General features: G+C 60.8%; 4 protein-coding genes across 10 annotated transcripts; 3 read left to right on the forward strand and 1 right to left on the reverse strand.

Annotated features, from left to right (window-relative positions):
* Window positions 1-270: 270 nt before the first annotated feature.
* On the forward strand, window positions 271-5610 carry LCN12 (lipocalin 12). The gene is made up of 6 exons (XM_033122073.1): window positions 271-387; window positions 782-918; window positions 2376-2455; window positions 2532-2648; window positions 2805-2906; window positions 5423-5610. Exons 1-6 carry the CDS (start codon window positions 271-273, stop codon window positions 5608-5610), a joined length of 741 nt encoding a protein of 246 aa, XP_032977964.1.
* A 6235-nt stretch (window positions 5611-11845) lies between these two features.
* Window positions 11846-15168, forward strand: PTGDS (prostaglandin D2 synthase). Of its 2 annotated transcripts, none has more exons than XM_033121958.1 (7): window positions 11846-12054; window positions 12730-12869; window positions 12975-13051; window positions 13706-13822; window positions 13913-14014; window positions 14635-14660; window positions 15004-15168. In XM_033121958.1, exons 1-6 carry the CDS (start codon window positions 11941-11943, stop codon window positions 14649-14651), a joined length of 567 nt encoding a protein of 188 aa, XP_032977849.1. In that variant the 5' UTR covers window positions 11846-11940; the 3' UTR covers window positions 14652-14660; window positions 15004-15168. The 2 variants fall into 2 exon arrangements, with proteins under 2 accessions (XP_032977849.1, XP_032977848.1); XM_033121957.1 differs by having other exon boundaries at window positions 15028-15168.
* A 2880-nt stretch (window positions 15169-18048) lies between these two features.
* On the forward strand, window positions 18049-20258 carry PAXX (PAXX non-homologous end joining factor). 6 transcript variants are annotated; one of them, XM_033124102.1, is made up of 7 exons: window positions 18053-18874; window positions 18948-19008; window positions 19262-19311; window positions 19390-19580; window positions 19663-19725; window positions 19889-19973; window positions 20075-20258. In XM_033124102.1, exons 1-7 carry the CDS (start codon window positions 18735-18737, stop codon window positions 20238-20240), a joined length of 756 nt encoding a protein of 251 aa, XP_032979993.1. In that variant the 5' UTR covers window positions 18053-18734; the 3' UTR covers window positions 20241-20258. The 6 variants fall into 6 exon arrangements, with proteins under 6 accessions (XP_032979996.1, XP_032979994.1, XP_032979993.1 ...); XM_033124101.1 differs by having other exon boundaries at window positions 18069-18874; window positions 19657-19725; XM_033124104.1 differs by having other exon boundaries at window positions 18093-18874; window positions 19657-19725; window positions 20071-20258.
* On the reverse strand, window positions 20257-22966 carry CLIC3 (chloride intracellular channel 3). The gene is made up of 6 exons (XM_033124107.1): window positions 22870-22966; window positions 21892-22001; window positions 21689-21814; window positions 21463-21569; window positions 21201-21376; window positions 20257-21098 (listed from the first exon to the last, which is right to left on the reverse strand). Exons 1-6 carry the CDS (start codon window positions 22903-22905, stop codon window positions 20940-20942), a joined length of 714 nt encoding a protein of 237 aa, XP_032979998.1. The 5' UTR covers window positions 22906-22966; the 3' UTR covers window positions 20257-20939.
* Between the last annotated feature and the right edge of the window lie 1658 nt (window positions 22967-24624).

A 24624-nucleotide genomic window follows, 5' to 3' on the forward strand; every position in this document is an offset into this window, starting at 1 on the left:
GGGGGTCGAGGGGGTGCAGAGCCAGGGGTCTCAGGAGTCCAGAGACCCAGCAGTCACCCCTGCCCCTCCATTTCCTGCCCAGGTGCCCCCCATGTTTGGTGGACAGGATGGTGGAGGGCCTCCAAGCCTGTGCGCCCACCTCTTCTCCTGCCAGGAGGAAGGTGGAGCGGGCACACCCCAGGGAGGGGAGCCTGTGAGGGGGGAGGACGGGGCCCATAAAGAGGTGAGTCAGCAGCATCACGGGCCACTTTGTCCCTCTGTGCCGCAGGGATGGGGCCCCTGTGTGCCCTGGGGGTGCTGCTCACCCTGCTGGAAGCCGGGAAGGGCCAGACCCTGAAGCCCCCTCCAGCCATCACCCCGGTCTTGCAGAGTTTTCAAGAGGACCAGGTCTGGGGCTGGAAGGGAGGGGGAGGCAGCCAGCTGTAGGCACGGCCCCGGAGTCCAGTCCAGCCAGTCCTGCCCTGACCAGGGGGCCCAGCCCTGCTCTCAGCCATCCTCCCACCATGGAAACCCCTGACCTCCAACAGAAAAGGACCCTTGCTAGGTCAGCGTTCCATCCTGTAACCCCTGGCAATTCCTGTGCGGTGAGGACATCGCAGTCCCTCTGCACAGGCAGGGAGGCTAAGGCTCAGAGAGGCCAGCTGCTGGCCAGGTTCACCCCGTCCTGCCAGACCCAGGGCAGCCCCTGGCTCCGGCCAGCACCACTAGTGCAGGCCCAGCCTGGGAGCCTGGTGAGGGGTCTTGTGGCCATCTGTGCTCTGCCCATCCCCCTCCCCTGCAGTTCCAGGGGGAGTGGTTCGTCGTTGGCCTGGCGGGCAGCACATATGGACGGGCAGACAGGTCATTTCTGAACTCTTTCATTGCAACGTTTGAGCAAACTGGAAACCGCCGTCTCAGAGTGTCCTATGCCATGATGCGGTGAGTGCGGACCCCAGGCCTGTACCTGGGGAGCGAATGGCTTGGTGGCCTGGGTCCACCATGGGTCCCAAGGCCCGCCTCATGCCTAGTCTAACAGGCCGCCAGTGACCTGAGCCAGCTCTGGGGCATACACAAAGAGGCGAGGCAGTTCCTGGAACAGATGCAGAAGAGCCCGAGGGCTTGTGGGTTTCAGGTTCAGCTGGATCCAGGAGCCCAGACGTTGTGACCACGGCCTCATCACCCCTCCTTTGCCCTCACTTAGCTCTGCCTGCCCAAGACGTCTGTTTAGGAAGGTTCTTGCCTCACAGGATAAGCCTGAGCTGGCAAACTTCTCAGCATCCCAATCCCAGAAAAAGGAGCATTCTTGGCAGCCTGGCAGTGGCCACGGATCGCTCTTCTTGAGCCCTGTGCTCGTCCTGGTCCAATCGCTGTGTCCGGGGTGACATGCTCTGGTCGGCCTGCCTGGATGAAGTGGCCTCCCCCTGGTTGGGGAGACGTGGGGACTTCGATGGACAGGCCCCATTCGGGGACACTGATGCCATGAGGGCTTTACCCTGCCACCCCCCTATCTCCTCAACAGGCCTGGTGACCCTCCTTGCCCACCTGCCAGCTGTGAGGGAGGAGAGGGCCTGAGACCTCTGGTTACTTGGTTTCAAGTAACACAAAGTAGGAAGCTTAAGCAAGTCGGGTTTGTCGTGTGGCCCCAGAGGCTCCCAGAAGCCAAGGGTGGGACACAGGCCCACCTCTGAGGAGCTACACCCAGCCCCCTGCCCCAGCCCAGCTGTGAGCACGGTCCTCGCTGGCCCTTGGAGTCACCTGCACAGCTCGGTCACACCAGACCCCCCAGTGGGGAGGCTTCGACTCCCGGGTTATCTGACTTGTCCAGCTCGGCTCTGGCTGGAGGTTGATTGGGGGGGCAGGGCACCCAGTGCGAATGCCCCCTGCCCACGAAGCCCTGTGGGCAGCCTCAGCCCTCCCTTCTGGCAGGCTGGACTGCATGTAATGCTTCTCAAAGCCAGTGGGTCCTTTCAGAAGCCCCTGCACTGCTGGACAGTCAGTGAGGACCTCAGGCCCAGCACAGGACTGCCGCCCGCACCCCCTCCCACCTCTGCCTGTGAGGCCCCGCTCCGCCAGGCTGCTGGCCAGGGGCCATGAGACCCCCAAGAGGGGGCTTTGCAGCTTGGAAGGGTCCTTGTTCATGTCACCGCGCAGCCACGTGCATTTTGGGCCTGTTCCAGGCTGAGCAGAACTACAAAGGGCTCCCGAGGGACACGGTGGCCTGAAGGGGCACAGGGTGGACACAGCCCTCCCTGGAGGGCAGCCGAGCCTTCATTCTGTGGGGCCCTGCTCCCAAACCAACGGCTGAATTCTCCTCTGGGGTCCACCTTGAAGCCAAGAAGGCCAGCAGGCTGGCCAGGTTCCAGAACCTTCCTCCTCTGCCTATCCCCCTCCCACAGGGGCCAGCGCTGCATCACCTGGTCTTATGTGCTGATTCCCCAGGCCAACCCTGGGAAATTCTCAGTGAACAACAGTAGGTGTGAGACGGTGGGAGGTGGGAAGGATGACATGGGGGGCGCTGGTTGGAGGGCCCTGACCTGGGGCTGTCCCCTCAGTGTCCCCAGCCAGCCTGGAGGAGGTGCAGGTACATGACACCAACTACACCACGTTCGCCCTGATGTTCTCCAGAAGGCAGTCGGGCAGCCAGCTTATCGTCAGGGTCTACCTGCTGTGTGAGCCTCTCGTGCTCTGGGTAGTGGGTGGCTGGGGCGGAGGGAACAGGGAGGCCGGCTGTACTCCTGGGCCTGGGGCCACATGGGGCAAGGGAAGCCAACCACTCACAGCCCCCCCTCAGTTGCTAAGGGCAACACTGTGTTCTTGGGCCCCAGGCAGAATGTGGGCGTTTGAGACCCAGGTGCTGGGCAGGTTTGTCTGCCTGGTCAGAGCTCATGGCCTGTCAGAGGAGAGTGTGGTCTTCCCAGACCTGACAGGTAGGGAACAGCTCGAGGGAGGGGTGGGGTGGCACTACAGCGATGGGGTAGTGGGTGGCTGGGGCGGAGGGCTCCGGGGCTCCAAAGCCCTGTGGGAGCCTGGCTTATGTGGTGAGCATGGCTTACACTTGGGGCCCACTGTGGGGTCCTGGAAGCCACAGGAGGTTCAGCCTGAGCCAAAACTAGAGGAGAAGCTTGTGGCTCCTTGGTCTCTGTGTCCGCCTGGGTGCCCCTGCCCTGGGCTACCTCCCTCTCTAGGAGAGGCCCCTTATCCCCCTGTATCTCCTGCCTCTGGTCCTCTACATGTGCATACTCACTTGCACGCCTATGTACGCACATGTGTGCACAAGGAGAAATGCACACGCGTGCACACATACTATGCACTCTGCACGCACCGGCATGTCCACTGCATCTCGCCACCTACGCCTGCATTGAGTCGGGGCCCCTGGCTGGGGGCAGGGCAGCGCCCTGGGGGCATATCCCTGTGCCCCTGGCCTCCCCCCACCCCAGCCCCTTCCCTGCAGCGGCTGCAGGCCCCTTTTGTCCCTCCCTTCAGCCCTCCTCCCCTCCCTCTCCTGAAAGCGTCTGTCTCTTTCTCTCCCTTACTGGCCCCTGCCTGCCCCTGTGTGTCCCCTCCATCCTGGCGCTGTCTCTCCCATCAGATTGGTTACCCCATCTGGGTACCTGTTGAAGGATGAAGTACCCCCCCAACCAGGCCCCGCCTCACTATCTGCACTGCCCTCCTCGTCTCAGCATGAAATAAACAGAAATGTGAATCCCCACGATGGTGCTGGCCAGGGCTGATTTTTCTCCCAGCGTGGTGTGGGCCCCAAAAGCAGCAGAGGGCACTCTTTTCTTTTTGGGATCCACTCTTTTCCTTTTAGGATCCAACCAGGATTCCTGCCCTGGATGGGAAGTGTCAGTCACATGGCAGGAAGGGCACTTGGGATGGGAAGTGGTGTGGTGGCATCTCGGGAAAGTCCAGTCCACCCACTTGGCGGGCAGTCGTGACCTCTGTCCCGGCGGGTGTGGGTCGCCTGGTCTGACAGCTGCTTTTGTCCCACCTGCTGTCCCCACTCCTTTCTTGCCCCCTTTAGGATTAAGTCATTTCTTCATTACATCATTTCCTCTCTTTATTAGCTTGTCAATTTACTTTGTGTTTTAAACCATCTCAACCACGTTTCAGTGCCAGCTCCGTGGCATTAGACGCAGTCACCCTGTCGTGCGGCCACCACCTCCCTCATCTCCCGGACTTTCTCATCTCCCCAAACTGACACTCTGCCCCCATTAAACACTCACACCACTCCCCTCCCCAGCCCCGGACCCCCATCTACTTCCTGTCTCTGAATCTGACTCCTCTGGGGACCTCCTGTGAGGGGGTCCTGCAGGGTTTGTCCTTCTGGGACGGGCTCGTTTCACTGAGCAGTGTCCTCAGGGTCCGTCCACGTGGTAGCGGGTGTCAGGACCTCCTTCCTTTCAGGGCTGTGACATTCCACTGTGTGGAGGGACCCCGTTTGGTGTATCCGGTCCTCTGTCAGTGGACACTGGGGGTGCTCCCACCCCTGGGCTGCTGTGGACGTGGGGAGCACAGGTCTCTTCAGATCCTGTTTTGTTAATTTTTTTACTGTTCTTTTCACGGTTAACAGGAGGTTATGACTTCATCTTTGAGTTATTAATGTTGACTACAAATTAGCATATCTACGGTCCTCTGGGCAACACAATGCTGCAGCACTTTGGTTCCGTTTCTACTCTCTGTGCGGCCTGTTTCTGTCACGTCCTCATATGTTACCTCTGAGTGAACTTTACTCCCCACCAGACGGACGGGCTGACCAGGCCCGGGTCACCAGGCTTTGCCCCGTGTCTTGCGTTTTCTCTGTGCCACATCCTTCCCCCTGGACGGCTCCCCATCAAACCGTTCTTCTGACTGAAGAACCCCCTTTCGTATATTTTTAAATTGGTGATGAATTTCTTTGGGTTTTATTTTTCTGAAAAAAATCCTTATGTAGTTCCCAATTCTAAAGTACGAAGTCTGTTGTATATTTGACAAGCACTGAAGTGGACGCTGTTCAGTTGTACACTTCGGTGAGTCTGACAAATGTGGACACCTGTGTAAACACTGCCCAAATCAGATGCAGAATACCCATCGCCCCAGAAAGGTCGCTGGTCCCCATTGGCAATCAGCGCCCGCTCCGGCCCCTACAGCTGTGACCTAATTCCCATCAGTGCACAGCTGTCTGGCCTGACTTTGAATCGCACAGTGTGTAGCCTTTTGTGTTACACAGGCTCAAGGCCACCCCACCCCTGGTCCTCTGAGGTCAAGGGACAGCTGCGTCCACCTCTCCATCCACACTTCCTGCGACAGCACAGCCTCCAGCTGGGAGTGGGTTTGGGGTGGAAGAGACAGACTCTCTCCTTCCTGCTGTGCACCTGGCAGTGTGGCCAAGGGCTCCCCAGCCTGTCCCCCTCGTGGATGGCATGGCGAGATGCCCCCTAAAGAACTGTGAGGGGTGTGGCAGGGACCAGGCAGTCCCCACTGCGAGGCCTGAGTTCCCTGGGGAGTGAGGAGCGTTGGGGCAAGTTTGAAAGCAACCTGGGCCACGCAGACAGCAGCAGTTACACGTGTAGGGTGCGTGGAAAAAAGGACGAGGGGTACCGCCTGGATGAGGGAAAACGTCAGTCTGACTTTGTGAAGTTAAAGCTGTAAACTGTAATGTTGACCATGGTCACGAAAGGAGTAAAGTACGAGCACACACACACACATATGCACACATGCACACGCTTATATATGCACCAACCATACATACACACATATGCACACATGCATATATACAGACACACACACATATATAATACACACACCTGTACACATACATGCGTGTTCATGGATGCACACACACAGATATGTAACGCACATATACACATACACAAGGGAAGGGAATGTCAGAGGGCAGAGGGGTTTTCTGGGGAGGGGGATGTGAGGATGGCGCCCGCTGGGGTGTCACTGACCTAGTGGGACAGGAAGCCCCCCCACCCGCGTCCCCGCCCCCACACCCAGTGGAAGTCACACACGGCCCTGTGTGGGGTGAACACAGGGACCCAGGGGAGAAGGAAGGCTGTGGGCGGGCAGGGGGTGAGGGGGGCACCACACAGATGAAGACCACGCTGCCCTCTGGCTGCTCTGGGCCCTTCCGCTCCTTCCCAGGCACAAGGGACAAGAAGGAGACACAGTGGTCCCGTGAACAGAAGCAGTCGCCCTCTCCCTAAAATGAGGATGCATGGTCCCAAGCGTCACCCATCTGTGGCTCCCAACCACCACATGGACAGGGAAAAGAGCGGGGAAGGCAGGCCTGTGCCAGTGACGGCCCAGCCAAGGGAAGGCTGCCACACGCCCCAGTCCTCGTCCCTGGACTGGTCGTGCCGGGGTGGTGACAACCAGGTGTCCCTTCCCTGGTCCCATCCCACGTTCCCCACCATCTAATGGCGAAGCCCACATCTCGGTCCCCAGGGGCTGCATCTTCAGTAGAACTCCAGTTTGGTGGCTGTCCTTTCCCAGCCTCTACTAACAGGCACAGATGTGCGAGTGGCCCTGGGGGTCCCTGCTCCCACACGGCCTCTTTCCTCACAGAGCCCTGACCCTTGCTGACCAGGTCACTCACTCCAGCCAGAGGGACAGTCCCTTTTTCTGCTTCTCAGGTCAGTGGCACAACGCCCAAAATTGCCAGTGGAAGCCAGGTGGAAGTCACATGTTCCGGTTCAGGTATTGTGTCTCCTGGGGACAGGAGGTGGTCCTGGGTACTTGGTGAGAGAGCCACCCCTCCCGCCTCATCCCTCGGTTTCCTAGCTCCCCAGGACTGCCTCTGGGGGAGACAGCACCGCACTCCCACACACACGCATATTCTCAGGTTGACAATGTGCTGTGTCCCACGAGACAGAGCCCGTCCTCTGGGATGCAGCCCCCGTCAGTGTGACCGGTCTTCAGGAAGCAGCCCATGGCTGGGAGCTGGAGATGGGCTGCGTGAGGATGGGGACCTCCACAGTGGGTGGGGGACCGATGTGCGCGCTTCCATTCTGAGCAGTGGGTTTAGAGACCAGGGCGAGGCCTCGGGGGTGCGTGACGGCCGGACCATCAGACACAAGTGGGGCCAGGAGAGGCCAGGACACAGGTGCCCGCCCTGTGACCGGGCCCAGGCGCACCAGGCTCTGGCTACGTGGGGATGCCGGAGTGGGGGCGGGGGGCACCGGCTGGACAGGAGTCATCGAGGAGAGGGCCTGGGCAGTGAGGACCTGGGGCCCTCCCTCCTGCCTCAGACGCCACGGGGACGGGCTGTGAGGGGACAGTGTGAAGGCAAGGGAGGACCTGTCCTGGAAGCTTGTCCTGTGAGGGGGTGGCACTGGGACCTGGGAGGGCTGCTGGCTGGAACTGTGGGGCTGCCCCTGCCTCTGGCCCTGAGCCTTGGCCACCTGCCCTCCCTGCGATGGTGGCAAGGTCAAGTCTCTTTATCTTGGCCCAAGAGCCCTGTCACCATCTGGGCCTGCTGGGCCCAGGACCGGCCCCTGGGGGCTTCCAGAGCTGACTGCCTGTTTCCTGAGGAGGAAGGGAGGGAGCAGGTGGGCTGGGGTGATCTGGGCCTGGTGTGGGGGTCTGAGTGGGTGCACAGCTGAGCTGCAGCCCTTCCTGCCCATCCCTGCCCTGTGCCACCCCACCCACTGCCCCGTCCCAAGGCCACACCCACTCAGCCCCTGGTGAATCACCTTTCCCCAAAGCCCCTCCCCACAGTGGGTAATTTGGGCTTTGGGCCTCGTTTCCCAGTTCCCCAAGAGTCACCCCACGGACCCCCCAGCACACACACAAGGAGGACACAGGCTCCAAGGAGGATGGTGCTGCCAGGCCTGGGGTCGCACAGGCTGTCTGGGGCCACCTCGGCTGGGGGGTGACAGGGTGACCGTGGGGAGGGTGTGTTTTGAGGGGAGTCCCTCATCCTGGGGGGCGGGGGAGGACTAGCAGATCTGTCCCGTTTCCAGGGCTTTCTGTGTGTTTGAGACCCCTCTGCAGGGAAGAGAAGGGGAGTGAACCTTGTGAAGGGAGCACAGCCCAGGTGGGAGCCAGGGCTGGACTTGGTCTGGGAAGGGGCCCTTACGGAGCTGCCCACGTCTGCAGGCTCTCTGACCTGACCAGGGAGCAGGCAAGAGGGGCTGGGACCCCAGCATGGAGGGAAGTGTGGTGGCTGACAGGGCAGGCTCCCCACATCCCAGCTGACAGGTCCTTGGAAGCTGGAGGGAGGGTGAAGAGGCCCCCATCAACCGAGCAGGCGGGGCCTTCCCCACCCCAGAACCTCGGAGCCCCCAGAGCCATCACACGCCTGCTGTAGGCTTATGAGGCCAGGGTGCCAGTGGCCAGAGCTCCACCTGTGCTGCCCCAAGGCTGGACGGTGGCTGTCCAGCGTCACCCACCACCCATGGCTGACCGCAAGACAAGGGGCGTGCACAGGGCCTCCCCCAGGCGTCCATGCTGGGGTCCACCTCTGGTGTCCTCCAGGCAGATTGGAAATGGGAGTGGACACCAGGAGAGGGGCTCAGACAGGGAGAGTTGTGGGCTCTGGCCACTGGGACTGGCTGGCGGACAGAGAGGTCTGGGCACCAGCAGGGACCCTGGGAAGGTGTCTGACTGCCCACCTCCCTTCCCTGGTAAGAAAGCTGGTTTCCCAGGCTGATGGCGGACATTGAAACATTGTCTCCACTGTGTTTGTGCACACAGACTACACATGGACACACACGGACACACACACACAGCACACACATGCACACGCACACACGCGCTCAGTCGTGCACCGCCACAACCCTGCTGTGTGACACACTCTGTGTCTTTGGAAAGCTCCCCGAGGGCTGCCCCTGTCAGGGAGCAATGCTCTGGCAGAAAGCTGTTTTGTTTTGAAGGAAGTTATCTTATTTCTTAGGTTTGTGTGGATTAACTGGAAGCTGGGTTTTTTCCATCCTGTCAGTTGCCAGGACTCGAGACCCTGGACAGCAGATGTCCCCCGAAGCACCTGTGCACTTTAGCGAGGGGGCCTGGCTCTGTCCCCACCCAGAGGGCTGGGCAAGCCACAGAGGCTGCCCTGGGGCTGGCAGTAGGGGAGGCTGCAGGAAGGCATGGGGCTGTCCCTGGAAGTACACCCCAACTGCAGGGGGAGGCGGATGACAGGCCTTGTCTCTGGTCCCCATCCCTACATCCAGGGGCCTGCTTCTGGTCTCACCTGTCAGAAAGACCTCAGGGGCTCCGGGGGCTGGTACCTGGTGGCCCCCAGGTCCCACAGCACCATACTAATGGCATCCTCCAGAGCATGCCCACAGCTCCCTGCATGCCTCCCTGTGGCCTGGCCCTTTCCCAGGGCAGAGTGGGCAGAGTGGCTCCAAGTGCAAGGAGCTGCCCCACTTCGGAGCCAGGGGTACCCAAGAGAACCCTCCTAGAGCTGTCTGGGGACAGGCAAGTCTGTGCAGAGCTCACAGCTGTGGGGGAGCGGAAGGGCATGGGACAGAGCTGGGCACGGCGTTGGAGGTCGTGGCTTCTCCATCTCGCCCTGGACTGCTGATAAAGATGGTCAGAGCCCCAACTCCTGGTAGACCTGCTTATTTCTGGGGAGGGGGAGGCGCACCATGAAGCAGAGACACCCCCTCCTGCTCCCACATCTTCCTTACCTGGCTAGGGGAGGAGCCACTTCATCCTTCTACAGCTCCCCAGATGGAGGACCAACCTGGTTTGGATTTGGATGAGGATGGAGGAGAGACTTACAGGAACAATGGAGGGTGGTAAGAGAATGAGACAGACGCAGCTTCCAGGAGAGGGAGGGAGGGGGCTGTGCACGGGGGGAGAATGGGGCTTGCAGCTGCTCTGGGGGGGCAGGGACTGGGGTGGGGAGGCCAGGGAGGGGCTGAGGGCCATGCCCCAGGTGTTGCCTGCCCCCAGCCCAGGCTCCTCAGGAAGCCCGTGTGGACCCCCAGACTCCATGCAGACGCAGGTAGTCATGCACATTTCTCTGTGAAAGACAGAGTGGCCACGTGTGCACATAGGTGTGAGTGTATTTGTGCAGGTGTGTGTGTGCAGAGGTGTGCATGTGCAGGTGTGTATGGCCTATAGGTGTGTGTGCAGGTGCACAGGTGTCTGTAAGTGTGTAGGTATGTGTTCAGGTGTGTGTGTGTGTGTGTGTGTGTGTGTGTGTATGAGGATGTGTATGCCCCATAGGTATGTGTGTGCAGGTGTGTAGATGTGTAGGTGTGTGTAGAGGTGCAGGTATATGTAGGTGATCAGGTGTGTACACGTGCATGCATGCTTGTGGGTGTGTTCATACAGTGTGTCCCCAGGAACGGGCTCATGGGCCACACCTAGGTAGGGGAAGGGGACTGGTCCGGACTTGGTTCGCAGCCTGTGTAAAGGGAAGGACGGACCAGTCCCCCAGCCCTGCAGGCTGTCTCCGCAGACATGAGGGGCTCCCTCGGCCTGGGTTCAGAGAAACGCCAGTCCCCAGCAGTGCTGCTGTCACCCTCACAAGAGGCCATGGTCTCTGCTCAGCTCATAAGTGCCAGGGACATTGTGAGCCTCTCTCAGCCTTCCTGTGAGTGCTGCTTGCCAGGCTGAGGATGAACCACTGCCCTTGGAACAGTGGGGGTGGGCAGAGCCCCCTCCCACCCTGCCCTGGGGAGCCTGGGCCTAGGAGGACCATCCTCGTCCTCAGCAGCAGACCCCAGGCTGGGCCTGCACTGCTGACGCCTGTTAGAGCCAGAGGCTGAGAGGCCTGGGTCTAGTGGGGACAGTGACCTTGGCCATGGCTGGCCTCTCTGGTCAGTGCTCACCCTGCCATTGCAGAAACTGTCCGTGCCATCCACCCACTGCCATCCTCCCCATGTGCTTCTCCAAGTCTGGCTGCGGTGGGAGCTGCTCAGGCACTTGTCACAGGCTTGGTTCTGGGTCGTCAGAGCCCTGGTGAGGTCAACCCCTCCCCCCCACCAGGGATCCCTAGGACCCCATTCCCTGGCCTGTGAGGAGACATGTGAGGCCGCCACCTTGTAGACCCTTGTTGACAAGCCCCATGGCAGCTGCCCACCCTACATGGGCTGCTTCATCTTGTACCAAATAGATGGAGCACCCCAGTGACCTACCCGTCACCACAGCCTGTCAATCTAGGGAGGCGTCTGGAGGGAGGCGGCCCTCTCTGTCAGGTGGGTAGGTATCCTCTCAGATCCCCTGTCGGGGGCGGGGGAGACAGCTCAGCTGTGAACAGTCCTGGCCTTGGTGCCCCAGGTGACAGGACAGGCCTGAATCCCACAGGGTGCTGCTGGACCAGACTTGTGGGCACAGCCAGTGCAGCTGGGGCCACAAGCTAAGGAGGGGCATGTGCCCAAGGCCAGAGTGGCCCTAGGCTGAGAAGGGGGACCTGCAGCCAGAGCCCCACGGGCTGGCTGTGGGGAAGCTGTGGCTGCACTCCACCGACAGACCCAGTCTCTGTATCCTGGCCTGTCTCCCATCAGCCCCTGGGGCCTGCTGGGTCCTCCAGGACCAGGTATAGGTGGGGACTGGCACCCCCTCCCAGGGTCACCAAGCTTAGAAGGAAGCAATGATGGGGCTTGTGAGAGAGGGGTCACAGTCTCAGGTGGGAAGTGACCAGTGGCCCCAGAGGCAGGGTAGCACCAAGACACATTCCCCCTGCCCGCCCCCCGGGGCCGGGCTGGTCTGGGACGGAAGAAGGGACCAGCCGTGAGAAGTCTCCCCTTGCCCCTCTGCCACCAGCCACCAGTGACAGGGCACAGCCTGTCCTGGTTAGAACCTCTTACGTAAGCAGCCCTGTGGGGGGTAAAGCTACAGCTGGGCTTTGCCAATGCATCTCACCCCCCCCCCCATCAAGAGCCTCCAGTGGGCGGTCTGAAGACCAAGCCAGGCCCATAAATAGGGGTGTCCCCAGTGGCCACTGCCTGTCCTGTCCGCTTCCCTGACTCTGCCCAACTGCTGCCACCAGGCCCCAGACACCTGCTCAGCTCGGGGAGAATGGCCGCTCTGTACACGCTGTGGATGGGGCTGGCCCTGCTGGGGGCCCTGGGAATCCTGCAGACCCCGGCAGAGGCCCAGGTCTCCCCACAGCCCGACTTCCAACAGGACAAGGTGAGATGCTCCCCTGCCAGATCCCCAAGGTGGGAAAGGGGTGCTCTGTGGAGCTGAGATGTCTCCTTGGGAAGAAGGGAGCTGAGTGGAAGGAGAAGGCTGACCTCCAAGGGCCACCCGAAGCACATGTGTCCATGAGTGTGTACATGGCACATGCAGACACGCGGGCCACCTGTGTGCCTTCGCCATCCAAACAAAGTCACCCCTGTGAGCTCATGACATCCAGAGGAAACAGGCACACGTTCCACACCAGGGTCCCAGGACAGGTCTCCGCGCGCGCGAGCGCGCAGATGGAGATGACGCAGGGGGATGGCGCAGCGGATGGCCACAGAAACCTCAGGGCGCGTGGGTGCACGCCCTGCATACACACAGCCGGGGGCTCGCGCACGCTGGGGGTCTGCGCGGGGACGCGGCGGTGCCTGTCCGCCCGCCCCCACCGTCGCAGACGCCCAGCGGCAGGTCCAGGGCAGCCGGGCCCTCCCCGCCCTCTGCAGTCCGCTCCACCGAAAGGCTGCTTGGGCCTGGGCGCAGGGGATTGGGCCCCGGCCTGTCCTGGGAGGGGGCGGGCAAAAGGGAGGCGGGGTCGGGCTGGAGGCTGGGCGCGGAGGGGCAGGGGTGCCACGCCCGTGGGCCAGCGAGGGTCCTGGCAGACCGGGTGGGGACTGTTCGTCGCAGTTCCTGGGAGAGTGGTTCACCTCGGGCTTCGCCTCCAACTCGAGCTGGTTGCGGGAGAATGAGGATCAACTATACGTGTCCAAGTCGGTGGTGGTCCCGATGGAGAACGGTGGCCTCAACTTCACCAATATCTACATCAGGTGGGACAGCCGGGCGGGCTTCCGGGGCCGAGAGCGCCCCTCCCCGCGGTGGTGGCCTAGGGACACCCAGGACTTGATCCTGACCCAAGGGTCACCTGCCCACAGCAAAGACCAATGTAATACCCGGAGTCTACTGCTGCAGCCAGAGGGCACGCCGGGCTACTATAGCTACAAGAGTCCCGGTGAGTGGGGACCCCCTTCTGGACCCCTGGGTTCAGCCCTGGGCAACACTTGCTGGCCAGCCCCCTGCCTCAGCAGTGCATGAGTGGGATGAGAGCCACTCCACCAAGGTCAGCGAATCCAAGGCTTGGCCTGGGTGTGCCCCAGCTCAGGATGGTGGCCCAGGGACCCTATCTCTCCAGCTCAGGACCCACTTCGGAGCCATGTCCTGCAGGGCCCCTCCCTGCCCCAGGATGGAAATTCCCCAGATCTCTGCTGCCCGCTTCCTGCTGACCAGGCAGGCGAACACAGGCAGCTCCCTGCCACACGCACGTGCACACACACACACACAGACACGGCCTCCTTACTCCCCCCAGGGATGGCTCCCCCATTGGGAAATTTTTCCTCCTCTGGGATGCGTGCGTGTTTGCAGCCCCCAGGACTCCTGCTTTGGGAACACGGGGCCCTGCAGAGTTCATGGGTTGTGCAGGCAGAAAGCAGGGGGCTGGCCACCTGCCCAAATGGGGGAAGGGATGGAGAAGGCAGCCAGCCCAAGGGAGAGCATCCGGGCCACTCCCACAGCCACCTGCGGAGGGCACCCCTCTCCCACCCTGAGCTGGGCCAGAGGTTTGGGGTAGGTCCCCCACAGACCGACCAGGGTGGTCTGGGGTTCCCAGGCTGGGGCAGCACGCGTGAAGTGTGGATGGTGGACACAGACTACGAGGATTACGCCTTGCTGTACACCGTGGGCACCAGAGACCTCGGCCAGGACGCCCACGTGATCTTTCTCTACAGTATGTGCCCCCCCAGCCGGGGACCCAGAGGGGCACCCGTGGTGGGGGGAGCGGAGCAGAGACCTTCCCTGCTTCTCCTTCCTGCCCCAGGCCGCAGCCAGACCCCGAGCGACGAAGTGAAGGAGAAGTTCACTACCTACGCCAAGGCCAAGGGCTTCACAGAGGACAGCATCGTCTTCCTGCCCCAAATGGGTGAGCGGCTGCTGGTCTGATGGGGAAGAGATTAGGTCGGATTAGAGGCACCTCCTAAGGGGATGCCAGGGGTGCAGGTCCCCTGGCCACATGTCCACGGAGCAGCCTGGGGCCTCTAGAGGGGGGCAGTCTGTTCTCACCGGGTAACCTTGATCTACAGCCCCTGGCCTGGCCGGGGAGGTGGGACGTGGAATATGCTTCTTCTCCCGGAAACCCCTCCCCAGATTCACCAAGCACCCAATGTGTGTGCCAGGCCTCAGTCAGTCCCCAGGACACAGGGGTCGGTCCTCAGCCTGGTGGGGGTGGGCACTAGAAATGCAACCCATGGGGTGGGGTTGCCTATGAGAATACAGGCGCTGTGGGCACATGGGACACCAGCACATTGGGGCTCCCTGAGGCCTCAGCAGGGGCAGGCAGCCCACTCTGAGACAGGGGGGGACAGAACCCCCTCTGTCTGGAGAGGCAGTGGCTGGGGGAGGGGTGGAGTGATGGACTCAGCAGTTTTGGGGGTCAACCAAGACCAAGTCTGCAGGGCTGTGGGTGGGGCAGATGCAGGCAGCCCTGGTAGGAAAGTGGCGCTGGCCCAGGGCGATGACCGTGTCCCCCTTCTTTCTTGGCAGATAAGTGCCTGGAGTAGCACAAATAGGTGAGTGGGTAGGCTGTGGCCTGGCTTCACCCAACAGTCCCGATTCATTCATTCATTCATTCTCTCATCATTCATTCAACATACACGTACTCCACCATGCAAGGGTGGTCCCAGGCAGACAGGGGCCGGTCCAAGGGGAAGGGGTCTCCACTGGAGTTCAGAGGGTTGCTTCGGATAGGAGTAGCTGGAGGATGGGACAGGAACGTGTGGGGAGGTCAGAGGAGGCTGGTGCCCTTTGCTGAGAGTCAGGACGAGGCCCTGGGAGGGGGTTCACTCCCTGCCACGTGGAGCCCCAAGGAGTCTGGAGACCCTGGGGCAGGGAGGGCCATTCTGCCTGCTCCAGCTGCAGCCCTGCGATCTCGGCCAGGTGACCCCAGCCATCAGGACCTGGCCGGCCCGCCCTGCTCGCTTCTGCTCCAAGACCCCAGCCCTGGCTCTTCCCACCACCGTCTCTGCCCTCGGCTTTATCCTGCCTCTGAGAATAAACTGGAAGCAAGTCAGCAGCCTGGCTGCGATCTGTCTGTCCTGTAGTCACCTGTCACTGCCCTGGGCCTGGCTCTGGCTGGCTCCCTGGGGACCTGACCATCCGTTTGTTCTGCATGACATCTCGGAGGGGTGGGCAAGGGCTCACTAGTGTTTGCTTCGGGGGGGAGTGGGGGGGATGGGGGGGCCAGGTCAGAAGTCAGGACTGCTAAGGGGATGTGCCATCAGTCCCCATCCACTCCACGCGCGACTCTGACCTCCCCTCAGCCCCTCCAGCTGCAGCCTGACCCTTACCAGCCAGGAGAGGCCCAAGGCCCAAGGGAGCTTGCACCCTGGTGGGTTTTGAAGCTGCAGGATTAGTACACTGGGATTGGGCAGAGATAAGGGTTTCTAGAGACAAAGAAGAGGGTGGCTGGAGTGTCTGGACCCCACTTCCCCAACTGGGACAGACTGACCGAGCGGGCTGGAGTCAGAGCAATCTCACATCCCCTCTGGCTAGCTGAGCGGCCCCCAGCCCACTGGCCTCTTGCTGGCCCCCAAGAGGACAGCCCTGCTAGAGTGTGGTCTCCATTACAGACCTGTCCCTTGCCTCCTGCTGGGGTGGCCATTTCCAGGCCCTTGTCCTGGGCCCACCAGGTTCCCACCTGGGCAGACTTCATCCAGGCCCTGCTGAGACACCAAGAACTGTGAGCTTCTGGGAAGGCTTCCTGGAGGAGGTGGATTGGGGGATGTGCCTGAGCTGAAGGCTGGGAGCCAACATCCCAGAGGACCTGCTTTGGGCCATCCGGCGGCCTCCCCAGGAGGAAACACGGGATGGGCCAGGGTGCTGCAGGGGAAACCTCATCAGGAGCCCATCTCAATGGGTGTCCTGGCGGGCAGGCCAGCTTCCCCGGGGCATCTCGGGGGCATCAAGGCCTGCTCCCCAGTCCATGCAGTCACCGGGACCGTCCTCCACAACGCTGATGACACTGCTGGTCAGCTCTATCCTCGCCCTGCTTGGGGTATCCACAGGCCAGGCCCAGGTCCCCATCCAGGCCAACTTTGATGCCATGTCACTGTTCTCTAAAGACATGTCCTAAAGAATTTGAGGGTAAAATGGCATAATATCTTATGAAAATTAATAAAGGAAACCTCTGCCAGAATTGTAGTGGGAGGGCCCGCAGGGGGAGCTAGCTCTCCTGCCCTGCCACTCATTGTCAATTACCCCAAACAGGATGAGACACCTGCATCTCCAACAGGTGTTTTCTAGGTTACTACCCCAGCAGGCGGAAGGAAGATTTTTCTTCTTGCCTGTGAGCAGCTCAGCTAATGACTGTCACAAACCAGCCAATGAGTAACCAACACACTTCCAACTCCGTTTCCTCCAATGCTCTTTTTAACAGTCCTTCCCAACTCCCTCCTTTCCTCTATAAAAGAAAGTTCCCGTTTTGTTCTGACTTGCTCATGGTTTTGTCATAGCGTGCATGTCTCAAATTCCAATTCTTTGTTGTTTCCCATTTCTGCTGGTATATAACTGACTGGTATTTTTGTTTGTTTGTCTTGTTTTGTCTCTTAGGACAACAATCTGTAATGTAAATAGTTCAGAAAAAAATACCAGATGCACATACATCCAAGTATTGATAATTGTTCCATCTGGGTGATGGCTCATCAGTACTTTTCCTTCTGCCTGACACCAGTCTGGACTTGAAGCCCTGGGGGAGGGGCCAGGAGAGTGTGGGAAAGCTCAAATAGCCAGCCCCGCCCATATCTGTGACCTGTGAGCTCCCTCTCCCATCCTCCTGATGCTTGGATGCGGTGCCATCTGCCCACCTCAGTAAGGCATCTGCTGATACATCCTGTCTGAGCTCCAGGTGATAAATCAATTGCTTGATCCACTGATAGATCTATCGGTTGTCATTCAGTTTCCACATGGACTAAGAGAAGAAGGGTGCCCTGTCGCCAAAATCAGTTCACAACTCAAGCACCCCGTTAATCCTCAGCTCACCCCACTCTCTCTCTCTGGAACAGTCTGATCACCGGGAACCAGATGGAAAGGCTAGAGCCAGTTCCGGGAAATAACCCAACTCTCAGGGAGTTCACAGTCACGGGCTGAGCCGAGTGGCACTCTGTTAACTTTCTCAATGAGGGAGCGTGATCCAATACCAGCTGCAACTGACCTATTTCAGTACAAATAACCTGTATCCCCAAAGGGATATTAGGCGAAAGCCAGTTTTTGTCTAAGAGGACGGCTTGCTTTATGAAGAATTCAAGCCAACGTGCCACAACGAATACTCACACAGCATAAACAAATAGGCCTTTGACGCATTCACACACACACACAGCAGCAAACAAATTTTTTAAATAATTCCCAAGTAAAACCTGGAGAGCGCCAGATGCAAAAGCCCTTTGGCTCATATCCAGGAGGCTTCCAAGACCAGGAGCACAAGCACCGAGTCCAAACAGCTCAGCGAGTTCCCAAACCTGGTTTGCTCACCGCTCACAAGCCGCCAGAATTCGTTCTTCTCTGGATCCCAAAGTGGACCCCAAAAATGTTAATTGGACAAAATAGCGTTTTAGGGCCGGCCCGGTGGCTCAGGTGTTTAGAGCTCTGTGCTCCTAACTACGAGGGCTGCTGGTTCGATTCCCACATGGGCCAGTGGGCTCTCAATTGCCGGTTCAATCCCTCGAGTCCCGCACGGGATGGTGGGCAGCGCCCCCTGCAACTAGAAAAACAGCAACTGGACCTGGAGCTGAGCTGCGCCCTCCACAACTAAGACTGAAAGGACAACAACTTGACTTGGAAAAAAGTCCTGGAAGTGCACACTGTTCCCCAATAAAGTCCTGTACCCCTTCCCCAATAAAAAGAAAATCTTAAAAGAAAAATAGACTTTCAGATAGTCCGCCAAAAGGAGCATTTATTCGGGAAAAATAAAAAGCAAAAGCCACCACAGCAGTAACAGGAATAGCACACCCAGGGGCCCACTTGCAAAACAACAATAAGCCTTCCCCACACGGCCTCAATATGCATGAATCCCTTCCGGGCAGTTACCACAAAGTTTAAACAGGAAGTCAGGACTAAAGAGTTAACAAGGGGCCCAGCTCGTCGACAGTCCTCCCAGCTCTATGGTTAGTCATCCTAAGATGCCGGTTCTCTTTTATCAGGCTGGAAGGGACATCTCTCAGGGCGCCAGGGCTGGAGCCCCGACTGCTCTGTGCAAGCAGCTCACGGTGCCCGCGGGGTCCAAGCTGGAGACAGGCCATTCCAGGAGCCACGGCTCACACACTAAGTCCCGCCCACAAGACATGGGGTCCGCCCACAACTGAACTCCGCCCCGAGGCCCCGCCCCTTGACCAAGCACCGTGCAGATAGACCCCGCCCTCAGCAATACAGGCCGGACTTCTCACCCTAAGCTCCACCTTCATGGCTCCGCCTTCCTGGCGCAGGTCGACTGTTTTCCAGACAGGCCTGGGCCCTAAGCCCCGCCCCACGTGGGCCCAGCTTTGCTCTGCCCCGCCCCAGGTCCGCTCCCCGGTGCAGGCCCCGCCCCCGGTTCCGGCAGCTGCCCGCCAGCGCAGGCGCCTTGTCGCAGCGCCTCAGCGCGCCGAGGTGCCATGGTGCCGGTGCCGGTGCCGCCGCCGCTGCTGTCGCCGCCTCTCTGCACGCTGCCGCCGGGCACCGGGCCCGCGCGCTTCGTGTGCTACTGCGAGGGGGAAGGAGTTGGGGCCAAAGGCCAAGGCGGCTTCAACATCTAGTGAGTGGCGGGGTCCGTGGCGGGGAGTGGACAGCTCTGCGGGCGGTCCTGCCTGACAGCCCCTCCCCCACAGTGTGACAGACGCCGCGGAGCTTTGGAGCACCTGCTTCACGCCGGAGAGCCTGGCGGCCCTCGTGGGTAACGGGGCTCCTGGGCGTGCCTGGCAGCCCCCAGCTCCCCATACCTGCAGTGCGGGCCACCTATGGGGCGGTAGGGGGCGGTCTGGGATTCCCTGGAAGGGTCTGGGCACCCTTCCCCTGGCTCTGTAGCTGTAGTGCTAAGATTGCCTTAGGGTCCCAGGTAGCTCTTGGTCGGGCAGGTTTGGGGTGTCCTCAGTAGTTCTGGGGTCTTGGACAGATGGTAACTACTAGCCTCTGTGCCCTGTAGAAAGCCCGTTTTGGCCTGAGTGCAGCTGAGGACATCACCCGCAGGTTCAGGTGAGCTCTGAGCCAGGAAGAAGGGGGGTGGGGAGTGGGTGGGTCTGGCCACCGCACTCAGTGCCCCTCCTTTCCCAGGACAGCCTGTGAGCAGCAAGCTGTGGCTTTCACCCTGCAGGAAGACGGAGCATCCCTGACCGTTTCAGGGGGGCCCTTGGCACTGGACTTGAACCTCTCCAAGGTGCCAGGCCCAGAGGCAGCCCCCAGGTTGCAGGCACTGACACTGGGCCTGGCAGAGCGCGTGTGCAGCTTGGAGCGGCGGCTGACAGGTAGAAATGAGGGTGGGCACCCCGCAGCCTCACGGGGGCCCCCTTCCTGTGCCTCCATTCTTGGCTGTTTTCCCAGCTGCAGAGGAGACAGCTGCCAGCCCCAGGAAGAGCTCTCGGCTGGTGGGGCCTCAGCAATTCTTACCAGGTAAGGCCTGTCACCTGTGACCAGTTGGGGCTGTGCTCATTCCTCTGTGACTCAATTCCCCCAAAACAAGACTCAGGCTCAGAGACAGGTTCTTATGTGGAGAGGGGTGTGTGGCCCTGGGATCCTCCTGGATTCAGGTGCTCCCCTATCCTGCTTCCCCCAGACCCGGATCCTCAGAGAGGCATCCCTGGACCTGGCGTCAGGAGGCGGTGTCCTGGAGAGTCCCTCATCAACCCTGGCTTCAAGAGGTGCCCACCCACTGCCCCGCCCTCCTGTGCCCAGGGTCCAGCCCTGGACCCTGTCCCTCCTTCCACACCTCCATGATGTCCCCCTCTTCTTTCCCAGTAAGAAGCCAGCCAGCGGTGTGGATTTTGATGATCTCTGACGTGCAGCAAAAAATGATCCTGCTGGGAGCTGGAACGAGGCGAGGAGCAGCCCCTGAGACCTCACAACGTCCACCTGCCTGTCCTGCCGTCCAGCGGCAACAAACCTTGAGCTCCCTCCCCATCAAATAAATGGCTTCCTCAGGCAGACGTCATAGCCTGGTTCTGGCTCCTGGGGGATGGCTGGGGGAGAGGGATCAGGGATTCCCCTCAGCCTACGATCTGGACATGGGACCACAGGACATAATCGGATGGATGAGGCGCTTGCTCCCTGGGGGAGGAGCTGCCAAGCTCCCCCGACTGCCCACCTGCTCCTGCCTGGCCAGCCCAGGAACTGAGGGCCGTTCAGGGCCCTGCCAGGGTTTCCCAAGGCTGGAACTCTGTTCCACCCCACGGGGCACACACCTCACTCTTCCAGACCCCACCCAGTAGGTCCTGCGGGAGATGGGGGAGTGGTCTGCCCCCTGGGGGCAAGGCTGAGGAATGCGGGCCACCCCGCCCACTGGCCGGGAGCCCCGAGGTGCCCAGGCAGGGCTCTGCTCCCCACCCTCCTTGGCCATCCTGCCTCCCTGCCCTGGACTGACTGGTTTGGGAGCCCAATCCAGTCCCCGCTGTCCCTGTTGAGTGGGGGGGATGGGCTCGCCCCGCCCAACGGGCTCTCTGCCTCTGTCATTCTGGGCTGTCATCTGAAACTGAGCGTCCCACGGTCGGGGTTTGAGGGTGGCAAAAATCGTGGGCCCTCTGGTCCCTGGGATGTGCGGACACGCTCACTGGAGCACAGGGCTTTATGGCGCTGCAGACGAATGAGCGGGGATGGCAGAGGCGGGGTCACTAACGGGGTTGGACGGCGGGCCGGTAGGCCGCCAGGATCTCGGAACTGTGCGGACAAGTGTACTTGAACTCCTTCTCCTGCAGCGCGCTGTCCAGGTAGCGGCGGACGCCGCGCAGCTCCGCGGGGATGGGCGCCTGGCGGAAGTGCGCGCACACGGTCTGCGGACAAGGGGCGTGGGCGGGGTCAGGGCCTCCTCGAGGGCGCGCCCCGTACCCCCCCACACACACCCCCGCACCCTCCGGCACCCGGCCCGCGCTCACATCCACGATGTGCAGCTTGGGCAGCAGGCCGCAGTCGGCCAGCGTGAGCTGGTCACCATCCAGGAAGCGGCGGCGCGACTCGCGCAGCTGCGGCTCCCGAGCCAGCTCGTGCTCCAGGGGCGCGCGCAGATATCTGTCCAGCCTGACGAGGGCGCGCAGCAGCAGCTGGTACAGGGCTGGGGCGGGGGCAGGGGGCTTCGGTGAACACCCAGTCTGGGACACAACTGCCCCCATCGTCACCGCGGCTACCAACCCTCCTCACCATCATCTTGCTCGGGCACTGGGTTCTTGATGAACGCGGAGAACTTGTGAAAGACGTCGTTGCCCGCGGTCGTGGACTCCCTGTAGCGGGGCGCCAGGCTGGGGAATCTGGGGTGGAGAAGGAACTCGTGTCAGACCCTCGCGCCGCAGGCACCATAGCTCCCTTCCTGGGCTCTGTCCTGGGGGGGTCCTCCCTGGGGGCCTCTCCTGCCGTGCCCGGCCCTCACTCTGGCGGCCCCAGCGTCTCCTCCAGAAACTCCTCGATCTGCAGCGTGTCGGTTTTGGCGTCGCCATCATACAGCAAGATGGGCAGTTGTGAGCCGGGGGCGAAGTCCTTCAGTACATCTGGGGACCTGTGGGCACGAGGGAGGGGAAGTGGCTAGCCTGAGGGGACAGAGGACCCTGAGGGGTCCCTCAGGCGCGGGCTCACCTGCGCATATCCACCGTGGTGAGCGTGAAGGGCACACCCTTGAGTAGCAGGATCATGAAGAGCCTCTGACAGGAAGGGCAGTGTCCCACGCTCTCACAGTCCTCACTTGCCTACGGTGGGTGGAGTTGAGGGGTGTCAGGTCAGGGCAGGGAGCAGACCCAGGAATCCTGCCACCAGGCTGGGTGGGACCGGGTCTGCCACTGCCAAGAGACTGGAGCGATGCCAGGGCTCCGGCTAGGTCAGGCATGGCCTCAGCAAGTGGCCGGTGAGAGCCCTTGACTTGGTCTCTAGTACATGGGGAGGGGCACAGAGCTGCTGGAAGCCTGGAGGCTGGGTGAGGGCCGGGGGCCTGGCCCCTTGAGCCTTATCTTCAGACCCTGGGCAGAGGCCAGGGCCCTGGGCTCCAGGCCACACAGGCTGGTCTCAAGGGTGGGATGGGCCGAGTGAGCTGTTTTCTGAGTGATTCACACGCAAACTGGGCACTGAGGCTGACTGGGCACTGAGGCTGGCAGCACACTAGCTGCCCCAAGCCCTGAGGGTGGGGAAGGGTCCAAGGGCTGGCAGTCCCTACACTGGGCTCCACAGATCTGGCACCAATGGAGCTGCCTGGGCCAGCCACACACACCCCACCTCCCGTGTCGCCCCCAAGCTCTACTTGGGCATCTGCCACTGGCCGCCTGGTTGTCACCTCCCCCTGGAGGGGGGCTTTTGCTCCAGGATTGATGGACTGGGTCCAGGAGCCCAGGCTGGGAGTTGGGACAGGGCCACCCCCAACCCCTTTGGAGACGACTCATTGACCCTTCACCCCCAGGTTAACCCCACTTTACTCAGCCTCCATAGGGCTGCCTGAGCCCACCCATCATGGGAAGGGGTGCAGAGACTGCTGTGGAGACCCACGCCTCAGCCCACCCTGGAAAGTGGAGCCCCGCAGAGCACCCCTCCCCAAGGCCTTCCCCAGCCCAGCCTGATCCCCGGCACCTTGACAAACAGCTGGAGCTTGGCGGTCTCGGCCATGGTGGGGAGCTGCAGTGGCAAGGGCGGAGACCTGGGGAGCTCTTTAAGGCTCCCTGGGTTCCCGCCCTCCCCCGCCCAGGGCCCGCCCCGAGAGTCACCTAAGGGGCGGGTAGGCAGGCTGACGAGGCTGGTGGCGCTCACTGTCCCAGCATGAGGGTGTGACTATGGGGGGAACTGAGTGGGCCGGGCTGGCTGCCTGAGGCAGGGGACCTGAGCACCCCATGGGGGGTGTGGCACGGTGAGATGGAGGCCAAGACCAGTGGACTAGGAGGCAAGAAGAGAGGGGCCTGGGAGCGGCAGCTCCGCATCAGATCACCCCACCATGAACCCCACTGCCCTCCCTGCAGTGAACACCCCATTATCCGTAGGGCTCCCCAGTCCAGAAAGCTGGGGAGTGGATAGAAGAAATGAACAGCTTGGCTCCAGCCTCAGTTTCTCTATCTGCCTACCAGGGCATTACAAGAGTGATAAGCCCACTTAGAAGGGGTGTCCCCTCCCACCAACAGAGCTCTGTCAGGCAACGCTCCCCTACCCCAGGGCGGGGCCCACATTCCAGACCTGCCCTTGGGCAACAAGCCTGGCTCCAGCGTCTGCCCAGCTGACCCCTCAGCCCTGTCCCTCCCACGAGGGCTCAGGGCAGCTTTATTTCCCCTCTTAACCTTTAAGAGGAAGAACCAGGAGGGGATTTGGAGCCACTGCCTCTTGACCCACAGGATCCGCCCACCCCGCCCTCAGCTGGAAGGCCAGGGGAGGTCGGGGAGCCTGCGACCCCACAGGTGTGCACCTGCTAGCCCCCGTAGGGTGGCCCACCGCACCTCCCGCAGTCCACCCTTGGGGGCACCCCAAGGGAGGAACCCACAGAGGCTTAGCGCCACCAAGTGGCCGAGAGCGGGATCAGCCCGGCGCTTTTGCCTCCTCGCCCAAGGTTGGGGCCTCTGCTGGAACCTCAGCCTGACCTCTCCTTCCCGGACTCCACCGAGGTCAGGGCTCCTGGGCACAGGCCACTCCGAGAGCCTGGCGGTTGGCTTGGATATACTGATGTACTGTGGAGTTTGGTGCCCGGCTCCCCTCTGGGGCTTGGACCTCCCTTCTGCCCACCTCTATTCCACAAGCCAGATTTTAGGGGCCCTTTTCCTGCTTTGCCTGCACACAAACTGCGTCTTGGAGAAGGCCCCTCCACGTGCATGCTCGCCAGATGTCCTGCGTGAGTTTCTATGTGTATAAAAATACCCTTATGTATCTGTAAGAAAAACGGTGAACTAGACAGTGAACAGGTGGTTCAGAGTAAAGGAAATAAACGCCAGCCAAATGCGTGAGTGGGTTTCACCTCACTGGTTTGCAAGAAACAAACCAGAAAAAGTTCATGGTTGCAACGGGAAGACATGTGGTGGTCATATTTGTGGCAAGGATGTAGGGTACCCAAGTGTCAGCAGCCGCCAAGATGAGTCACCCATCTGGGAATTAGCCCAGAGATACCCTTGTAAATATGCGAGGGATATATAAACAGGTGTGTGCTGGGTATGGGACAGTCCTGTGTGTCTCACTGGTTTGAGGTTTAGTGGTGTTATGGGCTGAATTGTGCTCCCCAGTTCACATGTTGAAATCCTAGCCCCCCAGCACCTCAGAATATGGCTGTATTTGGAGATGGGGTCTTTAAATACGTGATTAGGTTAAAACGAGGTCATGACTACCCTCACAAACAGGAGATTTGGACAGACA

Source organism: Rhinolophus ferrumequinum, chromosome 12, assembly GCF_004115265.2.
Source record: "Rhinolophus ferrumequinum isolate MPI-CBG mRhiFer1 chromosome 12, mRhiFer1_v1.p, whole genome shotgun sequence".
Taxonomy (NCBI): Eukaryota; Metazoa; Chordata; class Mammalia; order Chiroptera; family Rhinolophidae; genus Rhinolophus; species Rhinolophus ferrumequinum.

Coding starts and splice junctions, on each gene's coding strand:
- LCN12 (XM_033122073.1), top strand. CDS start 271: ATGGGGCCCCTGTGTGCCCTGGGGGTGCTGCTCACCCTGCTGGAAGCC. Junction 2,456..2,531: donor CTCAGTGAACAACAGTAGGT/GTGAGACGGTGG, acceptor CTGTCCCCTCAG/TGTCCCCAGCCAGCCTGGAG. Junction 2,649..2,804: donor CGTCAGGGTCTACCTGCTGT/GTGAGCCTCTCG, acceptor CTTGGGCCCCAG/GCAGAATGTGGGCGTTTGAG.
- PTGDS (XM_033121958.1), top strand. CDS start 11,941: ATGGCCGCTCTGTACACGCTGTGGATGGGGCTGGCCCTGCTGGGGGCC. Junction 12,055..12,729: donor CCGACTTCCAACAGGACAAG/GTGAGATGCTCC, acceptor TGTTCGTCGCAG/TTCCTGGGAGAGTGGTTCAC. Junction 13,823..13,912: donor CCACGTGATCTTTCTCTACA/GTATGTGCCCCC, acceptor TTCCTGCCCCAG/GCCGCAGCCAGACCCCGAGC.
- PAXX (XM_033124101.1), top strand. CDS start 18,735: ATGGTGCCGGTGCCGGTGCCGCCGCCGCTGCTGTCGCCGCCTCTCTGC. Junction 19,009..19,261: donor CGGAGAGCCTGGCGGCCCTC/GTGGGTAACGGG, acceptor TGTGCCCTGTAG/AAAGCCCGTTTTGGCCTGAG. Junction 19,726..19,888: donor GCCTCAGCAATTCTTACCAG/GTAAGGCCTGTC, acceptor TGCTTCCCCCAG/ACCCGGATCCTCAGAGAGGC.
- CLIC3 (XM_033124107.1), bottom strand. CDS start 22,905: ATGGCCGAGACCGCCAAGCTCCAGCTGTTTGTCAAG. Junction 21,570..21,688: donor GAGACGCTGGGGCCGCCAGA/GTGAGGGCCGGG, acceptor TCTCCACCCCAG/ATTCCCCAGCCTGGCGCCCC. Junction 21,099..21,200: donor CCAAGCTGCACATCGTGGAT/GTGAGCGCGGGC, acceptor CCTTGTCCGCAG/ACCGTGTGCGCGCACTTCCG.